The following is a 23,614-nucleotide window of genomic DNA, read 5'->3' as shown; positions in this document are numbered from 1 at the left end:
CCAGCTTTTCTCATAGCTGTGCCATTTTACACTAGCAATGCCTTACAGCCACAATTACACAGTTCACTTTTTTAGAAGCAAAACACAGTGTAGATTGATATTTTTTTTTGATAGAGGCTTTTTCATTTAGTGTTTTTAAGTGCATCTATAAGATGCACTTAAATAAGGTTTTTGCATTGTTAAGGGTAAGGTGAGGAATTTTTTCCCCTTTCCCTTACGCTGTCCTAGCATCGCAAGCAAAACTTTAAAATAATCAGTGGGAATTAAATTAAGATGGCTGTCATTTGAATCCTCAGACGACACAGGGGGCAGGAAAAAAGGTGACTTGGAGCCATTGTTACAGCTCATGGGCAAGTAGTATTGCTTTTTGTTTTGATTTGAATATGGGTGTCTTTCTAAGAGGTGTTACAAGCAGTTAAGATACAAAAATGGTCACACTGGAAACAAAAGAATATAGAGTCTTATATTTAGTAATGTTGTATGTCCAACCACACACTTTTTGATTTCATCTATTATAATATTGTAATCAATCATGATTTTCTGTGTTGCAGAAAGTCTCATACTTTAAGAGAAAGGGAGAGCGAGAAGAAAGAAAAAATTATCAGTGAATTTTGCAGAAGAAGAGAATTTCCTTATTACCATCATTCAGAATTAGTCATGTATTCTGTAATCACTCATGTTTTAAGCACTAATATAAAAATCAACACAAAGGCAGGCTACAGCAAAGTGGTCTTTAATTCAAGCATCCCATAAGGAATTAAAATTCTGAAAAGATGACATAGGATCAATCAATAACTGCCTGAAAATATCACAATATATGGAGGCTAAATGACATCATGCTATGTGAAAGAAATTGTTAAGGGAAGTGTTTTCAATATTGCCCTTATCTCTTCTTATTTAGATGAATAAAATTGGTTGAATTTTAAATCTTTACATGTCTCTCTTATATTAGGAACAAAAATTTGACAGTGTCTGCCCTAAAGAATTTACAGACCAAGTGTAAGACAGAATCAACTACACATGCATAGACGGCAACAAGGAGAAATTTTATGGAAGTTACTGTTTTAATCCTTGGCAGTTTAATTTATTCATTGTTTAGTGTTGCAATTTAACTTACATTGGTCAAACAGAATTATGACAGTACTTAGTAAATGTTGTGCACTATATCAATTTCCTGTCACTTTAGTTTTCTATATTATTCACTTGCTCATTTGCCTCAGAATGAATCTCTGTAAATTGTGCCCGTTATTTAAGCTCTTACAGCTTCGGTTATATGGCTGTTCATACCATTGACATGCCTTTATTCATGTTTATTTCTGGATCACCTTTTCTACTGATTGCACCAATAGATGTAACTTGGAACTTAGATCTATACTTCCTCTAGGTATGGATTAGAGTAATGAGAAAATCGTGAACTCCTGCCATACATGGGAAGACACTGAAACACCAACAGATGTTGCTGCTGCTGCTTTGTGTATCAGTTGGCTTGTTACGTTTTGATTTGCATCCAGACACCCAGTGAAACATTTCAGCTCAAATCCTCAGCTGAGGAGCAGCTAGGCCACCTGGGTAGGAGGAAGATGTTACCTCTGTGTTCCTCTACTGCCAGCATTATTATGCACTTATCCCGGTTGCCCAGGTAGGCGACTGCACACAGGACTTAGCGTAATATCTAATATCTGGCTATATCTATCCCCTGCAAGGTGTATTTGTCGCATTAGCTGTATTACTGGGTGTAGTACAGGAATTTTATCATGTCCACTGTAGACTACTGTATTGCCTTCCTGAAAATCAGAGGAGCGGGAGGATTTGAGTTGTATTTATTACTCAAAGTATTTCATACTGTGTGATTATTCAGCTGATAGGTAAATGCTGTTTCATGACTATGCTAGTTTTGTTTTATGCTTCTGTATGTGCTTAACTCTTACAGTGAGTGTAGGGGTTTGATTCTTGGGAATAAGCCAGACTACAAATTGATGATGAAACCTCCACAGCTGGCTTAGTGCACTGGGTCATGTTTTCCATGGCACATTCTTTACAGAAGCTGGGCAGAACAGAGGAGGTTGGTGAATTTGGTGAATATGGCCTTAATGTATGATAAATAACCTGAAATGCCCTGTTTGATTATTGGGCCATTCACTTATAGTGACACACCATGAAAGGAAAAGGAAGTAATAATAAGAGCTGATGCTGAACAACTGCTACAGGTGGTTCCCCCCTGCCTCCCCAGATCTGTTTTCAAAAGCAGTCCATGGACTGTGACTGCTGTATGCATGATAAATTCTTCCTTCTGTGCATTTGGAATCATTAGTGAGAGTAAGCAGGGGTCATATATATGCAAAAGTGATTTCTAAGAGAAAATTGCTACATTTCTTAGCTTCCCACGCGGACTTGCCTCTCTTTTCTGCATACTGCAGATTGTACAACGCAGTTTGCTTTTACAGTAACAGAGCCAGCATGTTAGCTTTATCCTGTTGACTTTCTTGTCTATGAACACATGGTCAAGGCTGTCTTCAAAGATTACAGCTAGCTCTGCATGTCCACTGCGAGAGGTTGGACTGAACTTTCCTATTTCCTTTCTGTCCTGATCTGTAACAGTGATGCTTTCACTGAAACTGAGCTTGAGGTGTGGAAGACAGCTTTTCAGTAGCTGTGGATCGTATTCTAAGCAAAATATTCTGAGTGCTACAAAGCGTTTGGATATGTTTTCAATGGACATTTCATGCCAAATCCCATAAAGCACTTAATTTACAGAGTGTGCAGTTCCTACGTATGGAAGCACATGGATAACAGAACAACGTGCAATGGAATATTATTAACTCTTTCAAAGCAGGATCCGCTGTGCTTTCAAGGCACAGTTCTATTAGGTGGCAAATACCTTAGAAGGCAATGAACGAACCTTTACAACCACCTAAATTGATGGAGGTTGAGGAAATAATTGTTTGCTGTCAGCAGGTACGTCATGCTATGCCTAGCACACTCTCCTGTGAATGGGAGAACAGTGGGTTTGCTATCTATATATAAAACTTGCACCTGATCATTCCATTGAAATCCTTTTGTGAACTTAGTTTCTGCAAATGAAACCAGTTTTAGGCTTCCTCTGGAAAAGGTCATTATGTCAATAATAGGGGAAACACTGTCACAAATATTAATAGGTGAAAACACTATATAATACTTCCAGTTCTTAATCTGGCAGTTTTGTTGCAGTTTATTGGTCTACCTTAAAACTCTGCACGAACCTGGATATGTTTGTTAGCTTTTTTTGCAGTTCTACTGCGAGTAGCTTTTGTTGCTGAGTTTGTAACTTGAAGCTATGCTTTTTCTCAGTGTTTGCTCTGTGGTGTTGTATTTCTGTCTAAAAGTTGTTTGGTGGTGGTTTTTTTTTCCTCCTTGTTACATTTCTGTTTTTGTCCTGTAGTATTCCTCAAGACATGCATTAGCTTGTTTTAGTTATACTTCTGTTCTGTATATAAATTTTCTAATCAATAATGTTCTTCACTTGCTGCAGGATTTCCACCTTATTGTGCTTCCAGCTTCTGCAATGCTGTGTGGTGGGATTCTGCCTTGGCTAGTGCACTGTTGTCTAAATTTGCTGTGTTTCAGATCATTACACTGACTTTCATTTTGATATATTTGCATTTTACTCAGTTCTAGTCATACTCTTTTCCCTTGATCAGTTAAATTGCTCTCTGTGCAGTGTTACATTTGTACTACTGCTGGAAATACTAACTAAAGACTTATAACTGAAGTGCTATTTACAACCACTGACCTCCAGCTCATTTCTGATTTCTCTGTGATGTTGACCTTTTATAGATTACACTGTTGTAAATCTTTGAAGTGATTCTTCTTGTCATCATATTTCTAGTAATTATGATTTGCATTGCATTAACACCTAGAAGCCTCTCCCACCTTACCCTTGTTGCATAAGATGACCTTTTTTATGCCCTAATTCACATATGGCTAACAGAATACAGTTCTTTCTCTAAAGAATTTATCCTGAAATGATGATGCTTGCCTCTATTTCTGAACTTTAAATATCATAGTTTGAATTCATGAAATTGCTCAGAAAAGTTTCTTACTCCTAGAAACTATTTTCTTCCTTTTCCAACAAAATCAGAGCCTGTTGAACTTCTTTCCAGCCTACATAAAGATAAAGAAAAAGAAAGATTACAGGTATTATTTGCGAGGCTACATTTGAGTAAAATTTTCTCGGATTTTGTTCAAGTTGAACAATAACAGCAAAGAAAGCATTAGCTGACTATTGGGTTGATATTTCATCTTTGTTCATATTTCACTTCAATGTTAAAAGCAACACAGAAACAAACTTGCAGCTGATCCTTACCCCAAGCAGGACTCGACTCCTAGAATTTCACTATTACAGTTGTTATTTCTCTTCCGGTAGCTATGCTCTGAAAAAATAAGGCTCGTTGGATGTAAGCTTGTTGTATACTGTCACAATGTACACAAGTGGAAGACTTATGAATTGTGTTCCTAGGCCTGCTTAACAGACAAATTTGAGTTAGGATACTAGTTTCTTTAATGATTGTATTGCTTAAAACCTCTGTGTAAACAGGTGGATGTTGGCTCTAATGGCAGAGGAATGTTAATGGTCAATGGTACCATCTGCATCTCCATATCATGTTTCACCCTGATCTCTCGATATGTTTTTCTGAGGTCTTCAATTATTTATTTAGATAAATCTAGGTAGTCAGACTGTCCAGTTCCTTTTGGGTCTTGCTCAACTCTCAAATACTTATTGTGTCAATATTTTGTGCTTTGTCATACCAATGTTTCTCTTTTCACTGGGAAGCTGTAAAGTGCCTGTGATAATAAGGTACATCTTGGCTTTGAACTTCTTTCCTTTTACTTTCCTGGAATACCGTCTTGTTTGCGTGTAGACTGTGTGTTGGGAAGCTTCTCTGCTCCCTATCTGCCTTTCCTAGGCTATGTCATATGCTTGTATTATGTATTCTTCCTTCTGCACTGAGTGCAGCAATCCAGTCTTTTTCACTTTATCTTCATATGAGAGTATTCTTATGCCATGGTCAGGCTTGCTCTGAGTGTGTTTTTGTTTGGTTTGGTTTTTTTTTTTAAGAAATACTTTGTGTATATGTATATATATATAAAATCTTGAATGTGTAAAGTGTGGTTTATTTATTTTTCCATGGTATAAAGAACTGATCAGACAGGTCTGGAATGGCCTGGTTAATTCTAAACTGCAGCTATTGATGCTCAGAGTAGTATTAATACAGACTGAGAATCTGTTCTGCAGGGAGGTCTTGTGATGTTCTGCATAATATGTAGTATTTGGAAAAGGTTAGACTAATACCCTTTTTCAGATATATTAGTGTTTCTCAAATGTCAGTAGATACATAGTGTCTAGGTAATTTTTCTGAATATGTGTGGGCATTTGGCTGATTTTATATATATTTAAGGCTATGGAGAACAAAACAGTAATGAATTTTTCAAATATTAGAGCCTTACACATGTGATATTGGCCACCATTCTTCAGGAAGGAATATGGAGGCAGGGCATTTAAATGATGGCTCTTGGGTGACATACCTCAGTCATTGGCTGAGCACAGACTCAAGGTCTCCTAATTTTGAATCTCTTGATTTAACCACTAGATATTACACTATTCCTGAAAAAGCATCACTCTCTAAGTGAGGGGATAAAGTGCTACTAATACATCAAATCTTATCAAATGACTTTAAACTTATCTTAGCTTTCTTTTCACCAAGGTTTGCTGTAAATCTTTCTTACTAGGGAGTAGCAGGACTTGTGTCCTTGCTAAAAGGAGAAGATTGATTTACTATATTCATATAGAACCAGCAGTTTCCTATGAGTATGCAATAATGAATTGGAATGTCCTATGGCTTTTTACCCCTGTGCAACACTTTGGGAGACCTTAAAGACTGGAATATGTTACAGAAGTCCATTTGATAGAGCTTATAAATGTGTGTCTTCTGCATAGAATAACAGCATAACAAATCTTTTAGTATGTGCAATATTCTTATTCTTCAAATGCTCTAATTGATTGTTCATTGGGCTCAGTCAGCCAAAAGTGGAGAGAAACTTTGTACAGACATCATTAGTTTTTCTCCATTTAAAGATTAATCATGAAGAGCTCTGGCTCTTTAATTCTGTAATTTGTATATTTAATGGGCTGCTGCAGAATCTATGACAGTAATTAGCATAGCCTGAAAACTCATTAATACGCAACAACATGATTAATGCAGCATTAATGCAAACATGACTGAAGTTATTTGGGTTATGTAGTAAGAAGATTAAAGCTAAAATGTCCTGTTTGTTTTACCAGTAGTGGGTATAATGGAGTAGCAAGCAAAATAAGAAAAAACAGGTATCAAATTAGTCATTTTAGTATAAAAGAAGTGCTCAACTCTCATCAAGAGGATTTGGGGTTTTGCCTGGTAGTTGATTTCCACAAGTGTTGCCTATTTCCCCCTTTCATTCATTCATCATATTATGTGTTTACACTTGTTCAACCTTTTAGTTTGACTTAGGTTTTTGGCAGTTTGTCGTATTAAGTAGTATATATAAAGAAGGTCTTCAAATCGTGTCATTCTGAATCAACTTAGACTTTTTCAAAATATGGGCGTTTTGTACAGACTAATTTTAAAAACAATGGATTTTCAGCTTCTCTTGGTTTTACTATCATCACAAAAAGGTGACCTGCAATTGCTGACCTGCAATTGGACACTCCAGTTACAGCTTGGAGAAGGTTTGGGAAAAATTTTCTTTGTATCTGTGTGAACATGTATATGTATGTCTACATATGTATATGTATATACGTATACAACTTTTAAGTACATATTTTAAATTTCTGCTCAAAAAAGAAAGCAACTTAAAAACGGACAGCTCTACTTAACTGGTGGAATTACAACTCGGTTTAATGTTTGTGATGATGAACTTCAAAAAAATGCTCAAACACATTAAGGTAACAGTAAAATATGGAGCCTGATCCTGTACCAAAGACAACAAAAAGGGTTGAGCAGATTTGGGAAGAATACTTTCAGCTTCTCTCAACAAAATCCAGAAAGCTATCGCCCATCACATAGTGTGAAGAACCTGTATTCAGCAGAGAATCTTCACGAGTATGTCCAGGGAAGTGTCCGCTGAGCTCCTCCTTTTCCTCTAATTTTGTTGTCCGTTATTTAAAACTGGTTTAAATACTGATCCATTTTTTTGAAGTCTCCCTTCTTTTTTTTGGAATATTTATTCTCTTATTAAAAATACATTTTAAATGTGCTTTAGCTATTGTAATGGCGTGTAGCTGCAGAATCACTCTCACAGAGAGAATAACTACTAAATATTAATTAAATGGAAGTGTGTAGTAACCGAGAGTTTTACATCCCATCTATTCCCTTCCCAGTTAAAACCAAATTTTGTTTTATAATTTCTGTGGGAAAATGTACTTTGATTAGGCAAAAGCATTTGTACACAGTCTTAATGTTAAGTAAATGCTTAACGTTTGTCATCCTGAAGGGACTGCTGAGAGCCTAATGCTGTAGTCAAAATTTTATATACAATTTCTATTCATTTTATTAGGCATTAAGCGCAAATAAGGGCTTTAGTAAACATAAACGGATCACTTTCTTTGCCAACAATTTTCTGTTCATTTGATTGGAATGAACAATTACATAATTATTTACACCATTTCACATGAAGATATAAGTAGAATGAAAATACAAATGGTGTTCCTACAGTTGTACAATCCTGGGATAAATTGCACTGACAATGGATGCGCTTTGTAGGTTATGCAAAATTCATTTATAATAATGCTTTGTGATTTTCCAGATATTAGGCAGGCTTGGTTTTTTTATCTTTCCAACCAGAATGTACGCTGGGTTCTTGTCACTTTTGGACAGTTTTGTTAGTGTGGTTATATAGGTTTTGGTGAAGGAGCATTCTGACACTTGTAGCAACTTCTGTGTATTTAATGAGTCTAGTAACTCATATTTGTTGGCTATTTTGAGCTGGACTCCGAACATCCAGTTGGAGAGAAAGGTATTTTACAGGGGTTTTAGCTGAGTGCATGGGACAAAGAGATTAGGCTTCAGTCGGTCACTTTGCTGAAATCTCACAGCTGTGATTGAAAAGGATATCTTCAGTTACCTTGCCTCTCTGACTACATTGTCCACCTAGGTCTTCTCCCCTAAATTTTAAGAAGTCAAAAGACATTTTTGAGTACTTTGAATGTTGTCATATTTTGAAGTGCTGACTTTTTATTTTAAAACTACATTCAATTCAGTTAAATTGGAAAGGTGTTTCACAGGAATTAAAACCTCTTCAGTTTGGGTGAAAAACTTTCTTGTACGAAACCCTACTATTTTTAACTTATTTTGCAGGAAAAAAGGTTTAATATTAGTCAGAAGTTAATCTTATTGCAGTAATAATTATAAATTGTTAGTATATGTTATGCTAATCTAGGAGCTGCTCTAATTAGTTCATTTTTCCCCATGACTGCCAACTGGCTCTTCTAAACTAAATCCCGTGTGCTCTGTAAACTTGCTTTGAGCAAAATCACAGTCAACCTCTAAAGAGCACATTCTTGCCTGTTAAATACTTCTGTGCGCATCTCACAAGCTATGTTGAACTGCAGCAGAAGAATCTGAATCCAGATGTGAAATTGAGTCTGATTCTGAAATGTTGCTGAAGCTCAGACTTGCAAACCTTACATGAGGGAGGCAAAGAGGGGATATAAAAAATTGTTTCATATGCATTTTTTGTATTAAACAAAGCTGGTTTCTGACTCATCTGACATTACTGTAATAGTATATCTCTTTTGTTTTAATAGTCTGATATTGCTGCTCAGTTTAGTGCCTTTAAAATGGCCCTGTTAGTCACTCACATCCTCACTCCTTTATGAACCAGGATGTGCCATCTATAAAACTAGGCTAGAAATCTAATCACAATCCATTGCTACATAAGTTGAAACTATGTGGATCCTTATAGAAGGGTAGAATTTGCCCTAACATGCTTTGAGATACTTTAAAACATTAATAATAACATTAGTAATATATTCTACCTGTCCTTTTATTACTGTGTGTTCTTTTTGTCTTGTATGTTCACTGTATACAATGCTTGTGTTATGTTTTTTGCAATGCCATTATAACTGAAGAAAGTCAATTACAGCAATTGAAGAAATTATTTTATTTATAATTAAAGGAATTCTGACAGCTTCTCCAATTGCAGCTATTATTTGAAACGGAATTAAAGATTTTTTTTGAATGACTTATATGAATGTTTAATTTGTAGTAGAGTTCCCTGTTGTTTTTTACCCCAGAAATGGTAACAACTCCTTGTGGACCAATCATTTTTGTCACATAAACAGACCTGTCAGGTGAATTCTTCAGCTGCAATTCAAGATTCAGTTGATTAAAAGTACATTCATATTATGCACCACAGATGGTCATATTTTCCATCCAAGATTTAGTAGCCTCAGTAGTCTGGCTGAGATGCATTTTCTCTATATGACAAATTACCAAAGTAATTGTAATGTCAGTATTTTATTTATGCTTCTATTTATCTGTTAAATATAACGTTGTAGTTAAGGTTTTAGGCACAAGTTTGACACATTTAGAAATAGTAGACACAAGTCTTTGAGAAACTTCCTTGAAAAATGTCTCCCCCCCCCCGGAATTTTTTCTGGTGATCCAATGTGGTTTTCGATTTCTGTGAAACTTTTAAAATTTTCAGAGGAAAGCTTTCTGTGTTCAGGTTAAAGTGTGATCTGTTTTCAGTGCTTAGTGTTAATAAGGCAGAAAAATGACATACACCTAGCTGTCACAAGCCTGAATGGGATTTCTGGCTATGTTTTGCTTTGACCACGAGGTCCAGCCTGGACTTGAGAAATCTTTTCAGATTTTTTTTTTTTTAATTAGTATGTTCCTGTGAAAAGTATTCATTTCACAAGTTATCGTCCAGTGAAAATATTATCTATTGGGCAGAAGTTTGCTTGTTCTTTGGTTTCTCCATTGCACTCACTTCTAGGATTACAAGAAAATATTAACACTGAGGTATGAAAGTACTTATTTAGAGCTAGGTTATACAAACTTCCTTAACTCATGAGAAACTCCAGAAATACCTCAACTTAAAGGTGTAGAGTCCTTTTCTGAATTATGTAATAGGTGACAAATGAATTTAGAAGAATTTGCTGTATGGGCTATGACTGAAAACGATGGTTCCTGACTCCTCAGTACTTTATATGAAGCTATGGCAGCTCTACTGGCAGGAATTAAAGTTTGTAAGCCTCTTCCATATCCAAAGAAGAAAAAATGCTCCTGCATAACATTTGGAAACTTTTAGAATTACTGCAGTATTACCATTATGAACAATTTCACAGAATCACAGAATGGTAGGGGTTGGAAGGGACCTCTGGAGATCATCTTGTCCAACCCCCCTGCTTGAGCAGGCACACCTAGAGCAGGGGGCACAGGGCCGCACTCAGGCAGGTTTTGAATGTCTCCAGGGAAGGAGGCTTCACAGCCTCTCTGGGCTGCCTGTTCCACTGTTCTGGCACCCTCACAGTAAATATGATTTTTCTCATATTGAGGTGGAACCTCCAGTGTTCCAACTTGAGCCCATTGCCCCTTGTCCTGTCATTGGGCACTATTGAAAAGAGCCTAGTCCCATTGTCCTGACACCCACCCGTTAGATATTTATAAATATTGATGAAATCCTCCTTAAGTCTTTTCCAGCCTAAACAAACCCAAGTCCCTCAGCCTTTCCTCATAAGGGAGATGCTCCGGTCCCCTGATCATCTTGGTAGCTCTCTGCTGGACTTGCTCAAGCAGTTCCACATCCTTCTTAAACTGGGGGGCCCAAAGCTGGACACAGTACTCCAAATGTGGTCTCACCAGGGCAGAGTAGAGGAGGAGGATAACCTCTCTTGATCTGCTGGCCACACTCCTTTTAATGCAGCCCAGGATACCATTGGCCTTCTTGGCCACAAGGGCACATTGTTGGCTCATGGTTAGCTTGTTGTCCACCAGCACTCCGAGGTCCTTCTCAACAGAGCCGCCTTCGAGTAGTTCAGCCCCCAGCCTGTACTGGTGCGTGGGGTTGTTCCTCCCCAGGTGCAGGACCTTGCACGTGCTCTTATTGAATTTAATTTAAATTTAATTTAAACTTAATCTAAATGTAATTTATATTTTCTAACACATTATAAAATAATGGTGTTTTTGCAGAAACTAAATTATTTTGTTTGTGTTTGTCCATCTGAATTAGGTGTGAGGAGGGATCCTCTGGTCTTCAGAAACGTCTTTTAGCAGCTTGATTAAAAAAATGGGGTTTAGAAGCCATCAGTCTCACCCTCCTCAGCAGACACTGCAGGTGGAAATACCTGGGATCTCAAAGTACAGCAATAGTGGTTATTTCTGAGCCAGGCAAAGCTATGCTTTTCCTTAAGTGTATGGACACTATTTATTGTGTTATTTACTTGCTGGGTGTTACTTGTGTACAGCTGCTCTTTGCAGGTATTTTAATAGCGTGACTGATTTTCATTGCCTAGAGAATGTGTTTCATGTCTGTGATTGCATCACGTGATTTGCATGAAAACATTTATGTGATTAAGAAGTGGGGTCAAAGGATATTTCTTATGGGTATAGGTAATTAGCAAACATGATCTAGTATGAATGTGCATCAGAATTATAATTCTCTGATTTTTTTTTTTTAAATAAGGATGCTGTCTACAAGGAAAACTTTGTCACTTACTGTTTTCTGGCTGACATAAGATAGTGAAAATGCATGTGAAAAGACTTGAGTAGTTTGATGGAGTTTGGTAAAACTGAATAAATTATTCTGGTCTGTAACCAGCATTACACAGAAATGTCATGGAATTGTACAGTATAAGTACATGTTGCTATTGCTGCCTTTTCATTTCCCTTTGCAAAAAAATCAGTACAGTTAACAGCTTGTTGTTTTGATATTTTATTTGAGGTAGAATGTAACATACAAAAACCATTCCTGGTTGTTTGTTTGTTTGTTTTCTTGTATGTAATTTGAATTACATTTCATGTGCTGAGACAACATTTTAGCAGAAGCCAAATGGAGGACTACTGAAAATTATCTGGAAAGTTCTTAATTAAGCTTAGTTCATCAATTATTCCTTGGGATATGTAAAATTTTTGTTAAAACTTGTTCTTTTTCAGGTCTTCTTTGTGCACTTAGGCATATGTAATTATAAAATAATATATGTATATATATAAAAATATATATATGTGTGTGTATACATATATATATGCACACATCTTTTTTGGAACCAACCTTCCACTATTCTTCATAGAAATCCTTCCATGCAGGAATCTCGTTCCTACTTTACGAATAGAAATGTTAAGGGGCAAGTGAATATCTACATGTAAAATATCAACTCTTAGGATAGTATGCTAATATTTGAACTGTATTTTTTAAGGAAAGAAGTTATTGAACAGCATAAGTCACAATAGCATGTTGTCGTTTACAGATGAGTAAGGGCTCTGAAATCACACACATTTCTCACCAAGGCTGATTCAGTCTGGATTAGAAAAATTTCTCCTGCAATGACTGGCAGGGGTTTTAGGTGAACAGAACTTCCATGGTTTTGGTTTGCCATTTTACTGCTGCTTTTAAAACAATGTTTTGTAATTACTCTTAGAATGCATAAGAACTATTTCTGACGTTAACCATCTGCTTGTGTTTTCTAACCAGGGCTTAAAGTGAAATTTAGAACCCAGGAACCTGATGGTTTGATATTTTTTTCTGCATCACCTGGGAATCAAGAGGAATACATTGCACTTCAGCTGAGGAGTGGGCGTCCTTACTTTCTTTTTGATCCACAGGTACAACAAAAGGCAGGATGCTATAAAAATAGCTTTGTCCTTCAGTACTTCTTTACATTCTTATCTATTATTATGATTATTATTATTTAATTGGGTCAAGTTAACTGGCTCTTCAGAACCCTTAGGTAAATGGACATTTTGGGGAGAGAAACACAGAAACACTAAAACATTGCTAATTTTTTTGTAATGTTTGCCACAATTCATTACGTTCTTTTGCATTTGTGTGGGTTCCCCATCTTTCAACTGTAAAAAATGCAGGTCTTGTTCATATTCAGTCCCTAGAGCTTCTAAGTTCAGCAATATTTTCAATACTATCTTGAATTTTAACAAAGTACTTCTTTATGAATATATCTTTGTTTATCTTTGTGGTTCATTTGAATCAGCTTGGGACAACTCTGTCCCATGCTGATTTTCATGACCCTCACTTCCATATTATTCCCTTCTTTTACAAAGTCTAAAGTAGCCTATATTGCTGGTTCAATGACTGTAGGAAAAAAAAAATATTTCATTCAAAGCATTCATGACTTGCGTAGGTCTTAGAATTTGATTTACTATAGCTATTTCTTGAAAGCCAGTGTTTTCTAGTTTCTCATTAATAACGTGGAAGACTTGTGCCTTTTCAGATTCAGAAGTAGGGTACTGTGGCCTACATCAATATAATGCTTTTAGTATCTTTTTCTAACACTTGTACCTGTGAAAATTCAGTTCTAAAATTTTTTTCAGTCTTCTGTATCCTTAACATGCTGTGCTACCTTACTATCTACCTTTGCTTCTATGTTTTCTACACAGTTTGTTTCTTTTTTCTTTTTTCCATATTTGCTATTCCTATCCTATAACATCAGGTATCATGTTCTTTAGCAGCAATTCTTAGTCCTTCATTTGTGCATCACAGTTTGCCTTAGTGTGAAAATGCTTTAATTACTTCTTAGTGACATTATGTGATTTCTTAACCAGGTTGTATGGATTGTTTTCTCTAATTGTGGTCGCAGCATATATGATAAGCGTTTATGGCCCTGCCTCTGAGCTCTTCTCTTAAAAACTGCAAAATTTTCTTTTGATGACAATTGTGTCTCTGCTGCTTTTTATCTAGAGCAGTGTGGTGCAATATTTGTGCTCCCTTCCAGCTGTGTCCTGTCGCAGGTTAATTATTTTTACCCTTAGTCCCTCTCAGGATTCTGGTATGTATCTTTGCTCACGATCAGCAGTGCATTTTCCCTTTGTTGTATCTGTTCTGGGGATAGTCCTGCCAAGCCTTCTAAGTGGGGAGTCTTCAGCAGCCTCACTTCTTCCTTCTCTTAGTGTTAATTTCAAATCCTTTTCTTCCTGTCCATTCGTACTTCTCTCAACTTTATGTACGCTGCCATTCATCTAGCTGTTGTCTGATCATCTCTTTTGTCTCCCTTTTGTGTTGTCTAGCTGCTTGTTTTCCCTTCCGTATTGTTTCACTGTCATTCTTTGCAGGTTTCTACTCATGGTCCAGGAAGCATGAGGTTTTTTGTGAACAGACGTCTTCCTCAGTCTTGTCTGCATAATTGAATTGTTCTATAGACCTTCCTCCAAACTCAGAGTGTCTGCAAACCTTTAGCTGTCTGCGGAGTTTCTTCTTATCATGATGCCTTTAAAACCACCCCTGCACTACACAATCAGCTCTAGCTAAATGTATAGGTATCTTTCAGTGACTACAGGTCATTTGTTCTATCTTTTTCCCAGGGAAGCACTGAATATTTTATACAAAGTGAAGTCACTAATAGTGGAAATTTAGGGCCAATCTGGAGCACCATTTTCCTTAGTGATTGGGACAGTCTCCTGAGGATAGAGTATCACACAATAGATTTTTCTTACAATATGGAGGGAATTGAATCCTGCACTTCCATTTTAGAAGAAGGTCTGTTTACTAACTACAGAAAAAAGGAGGAACACTCGATACTTTTCTTGTTGCCTGTGGATTGTGCAGAGGCTGAAGTATAGTAGGCAGTCTGAGGGTGAGCTGTTGCTTCCCAAAAAAGGAAGATGGAGCATACCTGGCTATGAATCCCGACTATACCTTGCTGCTTGGCGTTGGCAAAACTTCAGTACTTGTTCACTTTCTCAGTCGTAGGAGTTTGGGTATTGGAAGAACTTGACTGGGAGAAATATAGTTACTTACAGGCTTTGGCACCTAGACAGTATATTCGAGGATCTGTATTTGTGATAGTTCTATGTATTTTCATGAGTGTAATCATCAGTATGAAGAGCACAGAGATTCATATTTACTCATTTATTACTGAGAGCTGCTAAAAATTAAGACCTACTGTATGGCTCAGCAAACTAATCCAGATTTGGTTCCCTGTGTGTGATTTCCAAAATGCATAACAAGCCACAACAGGATATTTGAATATGATCATAGAGCCACTCGAGTAGTTCTGGATAAAATGTCATACAGAGGCCTCCAATGCAGTGCATGCTGAACCCTGAACACCATCTTTCTTTTTTTTCTTTTTCCCCCTGAAATTAAGCACAGGTTAGCACATATGGTTGTGTGGTCCCAGATTGAACTGGTTACAAATAAATGTGGTTTCTGATGTATAAAACTGTTAATGCTCTAGACTGTTGCCAAACATAATATGAAGAACCACTTATTCAGGCACCTGATCTTTAGAATGCAGCATCGTTTGTAACAATTTTAACGCTAACTAAGTACACTTTGATGAGACAGCATTTAATAAAATGCTCATTAATTTCATCATTAGCAAGGGTATGCTAAGAAGTAAGCCAGTTTCTTATGTCACGCCCAATTAGCATCCCATGCTAGTAATCCCATTAGTATTGTTGAATTCACTAATGGAAAAACTAATGGGCATGCTACCAGGGCACATTAATTGGGCATGACACCAGTTCTGGTTTTAATTATTAAACTACGATAATGAAATGTGTGTTTGTAAAATATTAAAATGTTGAAATAGGAGAGAAGACAATAAAAAATAGTATATGAAGAAGTGCACAATTAGTATGTAAGGATATATAGCTTTGTTTTGTTATCATGGGACAGAGGTCTGCTGTACAGACGGCCTCAGTACCAAGATGTTGGCGGAATGCAGTACGAAACATGCTGTAAATATTAATGGAAAATTATTTTTTCTGTAATTGTGTCCCTATGTATGTATCCTATATATTGTCATACATATGATACACAGTGACAGTCCCCGATTCAAAACGTAGTGTAAAATGTATACTGTGTTTATAAATATTTATTCTGAAAAGCAGTTCCTAATAGATGCACATCACTAAAGGCAGAATACTAAATTTTAACAAGACCCTTTTAGTATTAATCACTGTAAGTGGTTGTTTTTATCAACAGGTTTTCTTCATATGAATAACGCTGAGGTCCTTGAGCCAGAAAGAGTATTAGATTATCTGAGGCGGGGGGGAAATCAGAACTGTCTGATTTGCTACTGCAGTTGCCCAAATTATAAGGAACCTTTTATTTTTCTTTTACGTATTTTTTGGAAATTTTGTGTGTTTGTTTGTAAGCCTGTCTTAACCCATAAAGTAATTGCAGAGGTCATGATTCTTTAATGTTATGTAGTGCCTATGCAAAGAAATGTTTTCCCATTCAGTAGTTGCCTGCTACGTAGGCCAATTCTATTTTGTGAATTCAGCACACGCACACACACAGAATCACAGGCTGGAAGCGACCTCGGATCATCTAGTCCAACATTTCTAGGAAGAGCACAGTCTAGACAAGATGGCCCAGCACCCTCCTGTCCAGCCGAGTCAACCACTTCCCCAGGGAGATTATTCCAATGGTTGAATAACTTCAAGTTCCCATGTGGTTCGAGTATAGTACAAGGACCTGAGACAGTGTTATGGGAATTATTGGGAAGTTGGACTATTTGGATATCAACCTTAGGAAAAGTCTTGATGTATATTAATTTTGTTTTTATTGCATCATTATATGGGTTTATGGGGTATTTTGGTTGTTTACAGTCTTGAGATTTGGTCTGGCAACAGCATCTGTTATATTCCTCTTCCTCAGCAATTCAGAAAAGATTTCAATGCATTTTGTCATGGATGTCTCTAAATTCACCCCCTCATATCTTTATATTTTTTGTTTTAGTAAAGCCAGGTAAAAATTCTAGATAAATTTTAAAACATTTTTACAAGCATCCCTTGTATGGTAAAAACATTCTCAGTAACTACCTTCTATTTTTCTTTTTTTTCCTGAATCTCTTGGTATGACCATATCCTTCAAAAATGTATTACACTGTCTCACCTAAAAACTCAAGTCCTTTTGATACCAGCTTAACAGGGACAGAACAGAAATGTTCATACTGTCCTACAAAAACATCTCTTTTTTGGGTGCCTTCCTGTAGACAGGCGCCACAATGAATAATCCTGATATGCACTTGCTTTCTGTGGATGGCACATAGAATCATGGCCATCAAACTTTACAACCACAACAATCTATGAAGTAGTTAAATAGAGACTTCATTAAAAAAAAATAAATAAAAAGTCTGTGGGGCATGACCCTTGATAATTTGTGCCTCATCCTCATCTTTATCAGGGGAACTACACAGGGTTTTCTATTTTTAATAGAAACTGAACTGGATTCTTGATCCCTCATTTATTATTTGAGAAGGTTAATTTAGTGGGGAAATCAGTCCTAAACATCATTCAGTATTCCGCAAGAAGTTAAACAGAGGACTTTGGTCTTTATTTTTAGATATTATATACCACAGAGTCGTATAAAGAGTAAGGTATAATTCTAAATCTTACCTTCATAATATTCTAAATCAGATTCTTCTATTAATAAAAAGGGATCTGCAGTAGCAGTCACTCCAACTAATGATGGTGGAAAAAAGTACAATGATAACAGTTGGCACGAAATAATTGCTACAAGAATTCAAGCACTGGGAAACATCACAGTGGATGGGCAGTACACAGGTAATCAATCCATTTCCGTTTTGCTTTATTATTTTGGTATTACTCAGTGTGTTGCTCACTTGCTTACTTTTCCACTGACTGTCTTCATCCATAGAGAAAAAATTCACTCAACTTTCTTACAAAACCACTGCTGTTTTGTCTGTGCATCTGAGGTATCTGCCCACTGTGAATCTTTGGTAATTGAATACTGAGCGTGAGGCGTTTGTCTTTTTGTGCTTGTGAATATGATTGTGTTAATATTCTTTTGTAAAATAGAGTTGTAAATATTTCCAGGATATGTATGGGCAAGTATCAGTTATTGTTAGTTCAGCCTCTTTTCTCAAATTCTGTTCTGTTATTGAGTTGAAAATCTGTGGACAGCATTGAACACAAGAATAATGACCTATTTTGTTCAGGTTCTTCCTTAGCAACTAGTGGCAGTACCATTATTGGAGAGAACACAGGAGTTTTTGTTGGAGGACTTCCACAGGGTTATACTATTGTAAGAAAGGATATAGGTGAGTATGACAGTGCTCTGTATAATATGACAAATCCTATACAGTGGCACTGAGTTAACTGCCTTTGCAGTACTGTAGGCTGTTTTGACGTTGTGTCAGAAACATGACGGCGGTACTTAATTTGCATAATTATTTACATAATTGTTTTAATAAAAAACAAGGATGCACAGTTTCTCAGATTTTAGCTTTTGGGATAGTCTGAAGTATTTATATAGCTGATTTCATCAGCAGTAAAGCAGCGTATGAGGTCTGTGTACATTTTAATGAATTTTATACGCAGAACTGGTATGCGTGTGGAACTTATGGGTATATTTTACATTCTAGATTCCCAAATTCTTTTCCAAAGTACACGTACAAATTGGTTTTATTAGCTTAAGTACAGGTTTATGCATCCCACTTGGAGGCAGGAATACAATATGCTGGCCTTTTTTGGTGTGAGTTTGTAGCCTTCAGGGATTGTTGCATTGAACTCAGTGTTGTATGAATACACCTGTGTTTTACAGATATATTTTTGTGGACCTGGATTGTAGCTGGCTTTCAAAAGAGTCAATAAACATGTCTTCATGAATAAACTTGGTATATATACCAAGTGTACATTCTACCAGCGGGTAACAGAGAGGTGACTGCATACAAAACTAGTAAAAAATCATCTGTTCTCAGTGGATTCATATCTGGACTTCTGTTGTTTTTATATTAACCTGAAAGCCAGATTGTTTGTGTTAAGTTTGTATTCCCACCACTGATAAGGATGTGAAATCTAGTTGATGACTTGATGTGAGGTACACTAGAGTACAACTTCCTCGATTTTTTTTTTGTGTCACACTACTAAAACCAAACATATGTGCACGTGGTCTTCTAAAACTTTAGTTCATAAAGTAATCCAGGATGCCTCCCTCAAAAACCTCAGCTAAATAATGAAAATGTGGTTGACTATAAATACCATTCGAGAGAACACCGTCCGTAAGACCTGCTTTATATTTTTGTCCTCGGTAAAGAAAAAAAGGTAGCAGCCATGATTCACTCCTTTTTTTATCCATACAAGGAAGGAAAAACTTCCCAATAAAGCTTCCAATTGCGTATTCATCTGCCTTAGCTTTTGCAGCACTGTTTCTGCCTATTCAGCAGATGCATGCTTTCCTTCACAATTATTTTGTTTAAAGAGGGTAAACCTGAACACTTTACTTGGAATCTTCATGGAGTAGATTTATACTGTTGATTTGAAAGTACGTGTATGCAAAATCCCCAAAAGTTTGATGTTTCCAGCTACATAGCAGTAGCTGCTGTCTTCAGAAATTTGGATTTAGCTTGGAGACCAGATTTATGAAGTGATTGATGGCTGGTTATCAATGCACACATGGAAATATATGATAGAGTGAGTGCGTATAAAACATACAAATTAATACCTATGTTTAGCTGCAGATGATTAGATTAAAAAGTGATTTTTTTTTTTTTGCAGGGATGAAGATGATAGTCCAGAAAGGTTTTGTGGGGTGTCTCAGTGACGTATTTTTGAAAAAAATGCATACTCCCTATGAAAACTGGCGATCTTTGAACTGGCAGGATGCTGAAGAGAAAAACAATGTCTATCGTGTTTGGGAAGGATGCCCCATTGTCCTCTCGGAAGGAGCACATTTTCTTGGCAAAGGTAGTTTGCTGTACTGTTGTACTGGCCAATTATGTTCTTGATATATAAAAGATGATCATATCAAAAGTATTTCAGTGATCTGCTTTTCAAAGCAGTTTTAGTTCTATAGGATTATTTTTGAATGGTATAAAATTTGATTTCTGGGTTTGCAGAAGACTGCTGCATGGAAGAGGAATTGCATTCACAGACAGGTGCTGCTGCTGTAACCATATACAGATTTGATATGCATGTAAAAGGTGAAGTTTCACTTTTGAAGAGACAGGTGCCTATAATGTATCAAAAAAAATCCAGGTAGCAAAATCTAGGCCATTGCACCAGTTTGCTTTGTTGCAGTACATTATGGATAACTGTCCTTTACTAAGCTGAGTGGTAAAGTTGTAAAACCTAATCTTGAAACCTCTGACTTCTTCATGTCGAAGTAGAAAGCAGCACCTAGATTTTTGCTTTTGGTTTATTTAACCCATTTATTTATGTATTTGGTTTAACTTATGCATGTATTCACTTTCTTTCAAGGGTTCCTGGAACTGCATTCAGGTGTTTTCAGTGGTGGACTGGAATTTGAGATCTCATTCAAATTTAGAACAGATCAACTGAATGGATTGCTTTTGTTTGTTTACAATAAAGATGGTCCAGATTATCTTGCAGTAAGTTCAGAAATACAAATAACTATTCCGATATGACCTGTGAGTTTCATCTACTAAGATATGTCCAGCATTTAAAGAAATTTCAAACCATGTTATTTTTGTGTTTTACTTATTTTGAAATGCTGTGCAGAGCAAAGCGTAAGGGGAGCAAAAAGACTCCAACAAATGCTCAGAATACCTGTGTTATTTATATCATAGATACGAAAGATATCAATATATTACAAGCAGAATTATTCTCTTTGCTGGATTAGAAAAGAGAATAAAAGATATATATTAAAAGCTTTTGGCTCATTCCTGGGAAAGTATAGTTGCCCAATTTCCCAGTTATACTAGAATAAAATCAATTAAATTGTAAATCAAAAAGTGCATGATGGAAATTGTCCAGTGTCCTAATAAAGCTTTCTCTTTAAGGTGTATGTGTTTTTTTTATACTCAATGAGATTTCTTCGTTTTGATTGTCACATAGGCAGAAATCAGTGGTCCAGCTTAATCCCATCTCATCCCTATCGCTGTTTTCCCAACACCATAGAGGAAGCTGCACAAATCCTGATTCAGGCAAATTTGTGAGATAATGCCTATGAACTTTCCTTTTGTTGTCTGTTAAATAAGACTGTTCTGTGCTCAGCAGCACTCCTGCTTCCATCTCTTCCAGGATTTTGTTTAAGGTTGAATGTGTGTGTTGGAGTTTTAAAAATTTTTTTATTAGTTACTTGGCTCTGGATTTTCGTATTTTTCTTCCCCCAAGGAGTTTGAATGTAATTAGGCTGTGGTCACCATTGCTTAGTGGGTCAACTATAGTTACTACTTGCACCAACTAGTAGGTATTACATTGAAAATAATATATTTTTTTAGTTGGTCCAAGAAGCAATTATTTACATTTAGAGATTTCTGAGGGTATTGTTACTCTTTACGACCCAATCTGACCTTTCTGCATTTTTATTGAATTTCATTTATTTATTTATTTATTATAATGCAGCTGTTTGCTAATGGCTGTCATGTCACAGCCTGTTTTATTGCATGGAATTATATCTAATGTGCCTTTTCTTTTAAACTTCTAACCTAAAACATATAAATATATTTTTGTCCTTTTCAGGTCATCTATAACTTACTCTATATTTACTTTTTATATTACTGACTTTTCCAGCAGATAATTTTTCCTGGATTTTGAGTTCTGTTAGACCTGATTGCTTCCTCTTTTTCAAGCAGCATTAGTTTAAAAATTATAACAAGTTCCAATAACAAGTCTTGTTAATTATATGGTATTACTTTAGTTTTGCCCTCAAGTAATGACCAAAATCATGAGCTAATAACGTAAGATGCTATGCATATGCTGCCCTACCCTAAAAAGACTTGTATGTGGGTAATTCACAGTACAGGGGCACTATTTATATGAACAGTATTCACAGGGACAAACATGGGTCTTGGGCTCTTCTGGAGACTCCTTTCTATTGCTCTGTGAAAGGCTAACAAATATGAGAAAATAGCTTCTGGCTATAAAGGAAAAAGGGGACTTACTAAATTGAAAGTGCAGCCAAAAGCACAGAGTAGTTAGAAAAAACACTTCTCATACTTCCAGATTTTAGACAGTTTTCTATTTATCTTATTTTTAGCACTGAAAACTGTGATTAGATAATTTGGTTAGCATTTGTCCTAAGTCAAATAAAACTTTTAAAATCTTACTTTACTCCTGACCTCAACATCTCCATAGCCTTAAGATGAGGAATTTTAGAGAGGATGCATATTTGCATGCTTTTCCAACCCTTGCAGCTTTGTGTTCTTCACATACATATTGATGACAGAAGGTTTTTCCATACACTTGAGCTCACAAAAAAAAAAGGTTAATAGAAAGTGAAAATGAGGTGTGTAGCATGTTGCGCATGAGCTACGATGTCTTTGTTAGGAGCTTTGGTCAGGAGACACTTGCACTGCAAAACAGATTAGAAACTATACCACTTATCCTGAGTGCCAGTGTAAGATGGTATTCCCTGACCCTTCCCTTTGTATAGGTCACAGCTCTCTTATTAGCTTTATAGTTTTGGAATGACTAGGCACATGGCTGACCTGCTACCAAACAGCCAAAGAGCCTGTCTTGTCTTCTGCTCAAGACAAAATGATGTCCTAGAAAGGTGCTGTGTGTAAAGGTCACTGCTTCCATGACTTCTATGCCCTGAGGATTAACTAAGGCCAGAAAGGTCAATCTGATTCTCTCTGGGTCCAGGCACAATAATTATGAGCAAACTGTGACCAGATAAACTAGTACGAATCACTAGCTCTCACTCTAGCATTGTTTCCTCCTGAGTTTGTGATTGAAAGAAGGTACTGTGACTGCTGATAGAGTTTGCATTACTGATTTTGATCTGACCACTTGAACAGCAGCGAAAGCCTAAGCACTGACAATCTTAAGTGTGAAAGTGGCACCAGCTCCCAAAACATTGTAGCTCGTGAAGCGGATGTTGAATTCAAGAGCTGATTCACTTCTGCAAAGCTGCAAAGTAAGAAGTCCTTCAGGAACTTTTTCAAAAGAATTGCACTGTAAAGTAGCTGCATGAGGTAAAATAACCGGTGTCCGAGATGAAAGCGTTACCTGTGATGGAGCTAAGGAAGGGTGTGAAATGAGCGTTCTGGGGACGCAAAATTGAAATCTTTTCATTAGCAAAGAAATGACTGGTACTCTTTGGGACTTGTGAAGGTGATATTCCTATTGATCACCAATGATTTCTCTCTGTCTGGTGTGAGGGAGAGATTCCTATTGCCTTTCAATTAAAGAATGACTGATTCCGAGGAGGCTACTGAGGGGCCTGCGTTTGGGCCTCAGCCCTCCAGCTGGCCAGTACAGAACATCTCTTTGACCTGATTGACTTCTGAACTGGAAAGACCTGTTCAACATCAGCATCGGTACCAAGTTCCTTGTTCCTTTTCTTACAAAGGGCTCACAAACTGACTGTCATTGCCAAGTTCTTTCAATTCTGATGCTTATCTCTGCTGATACCACTGAATCTCAGGATGACTTCCCAGTTCAAAGGAGATGAAGCTGTAATCAGTCTTGTAGCTCAACGCTGGTTGAGA

At 36.6% G+C, this 23,614-nt stretch overlaps 1 protein-coding gene across 1 annotated transcript in view; it reads left to right on the top strand.

Annotated features, from left to right (window-relative positions):
* Positions 1 to 23,614, top strand: part of USH2A (usherin) — a 391,083-nt gene that overhangs the window by 125,586 nt on the left and 241,883 nt on the right. Inside the window, exons 21-25 of the mRNA XM_064446238.1 lie at positions 12,709 to 12,839; positions 17,636 to 17,762; positions 18,158 to 18,259; positions 19,731 to 19,904; positions 20,418 to 20,548. Coding sequence (XP_064302308.1) covers positions 12,709 to 12,839; positions 17,636 to 17,762; positions 18,158 to 18,259; positions 19,731 to 19,904; positions 20,418 to 20,548 — 665 coding nt within the window. The remainder of the gene's footprint in view (positions 1 to 12,708; positions 12,840 to 17,635; positions 17,763 to 18,157; positions 18,260 to 19,730; positions 19,905 to 20,417; positions 20,549 to 23,614) is intronic.

The sequence above is a fragment of the Phalacrocorax carbo genome, chromosome 3 (genome assembly GCF_963921805.1).
Source record: "Phalacrocorax carbo chromosome 3, bPhaCar2.1, whole genome shotgun sequence".
In the NCBI taxonomy this organism is placed as follows: Eukaryota; Metazoa; Chordata; class Aves; order Suliformes; family Phalacrocoracidae; genus Phalacrocorax; species Phalacrocorax carbo.
This window is presented reverse-complemented; position numbering and strand designations above follow the sequence as displayed.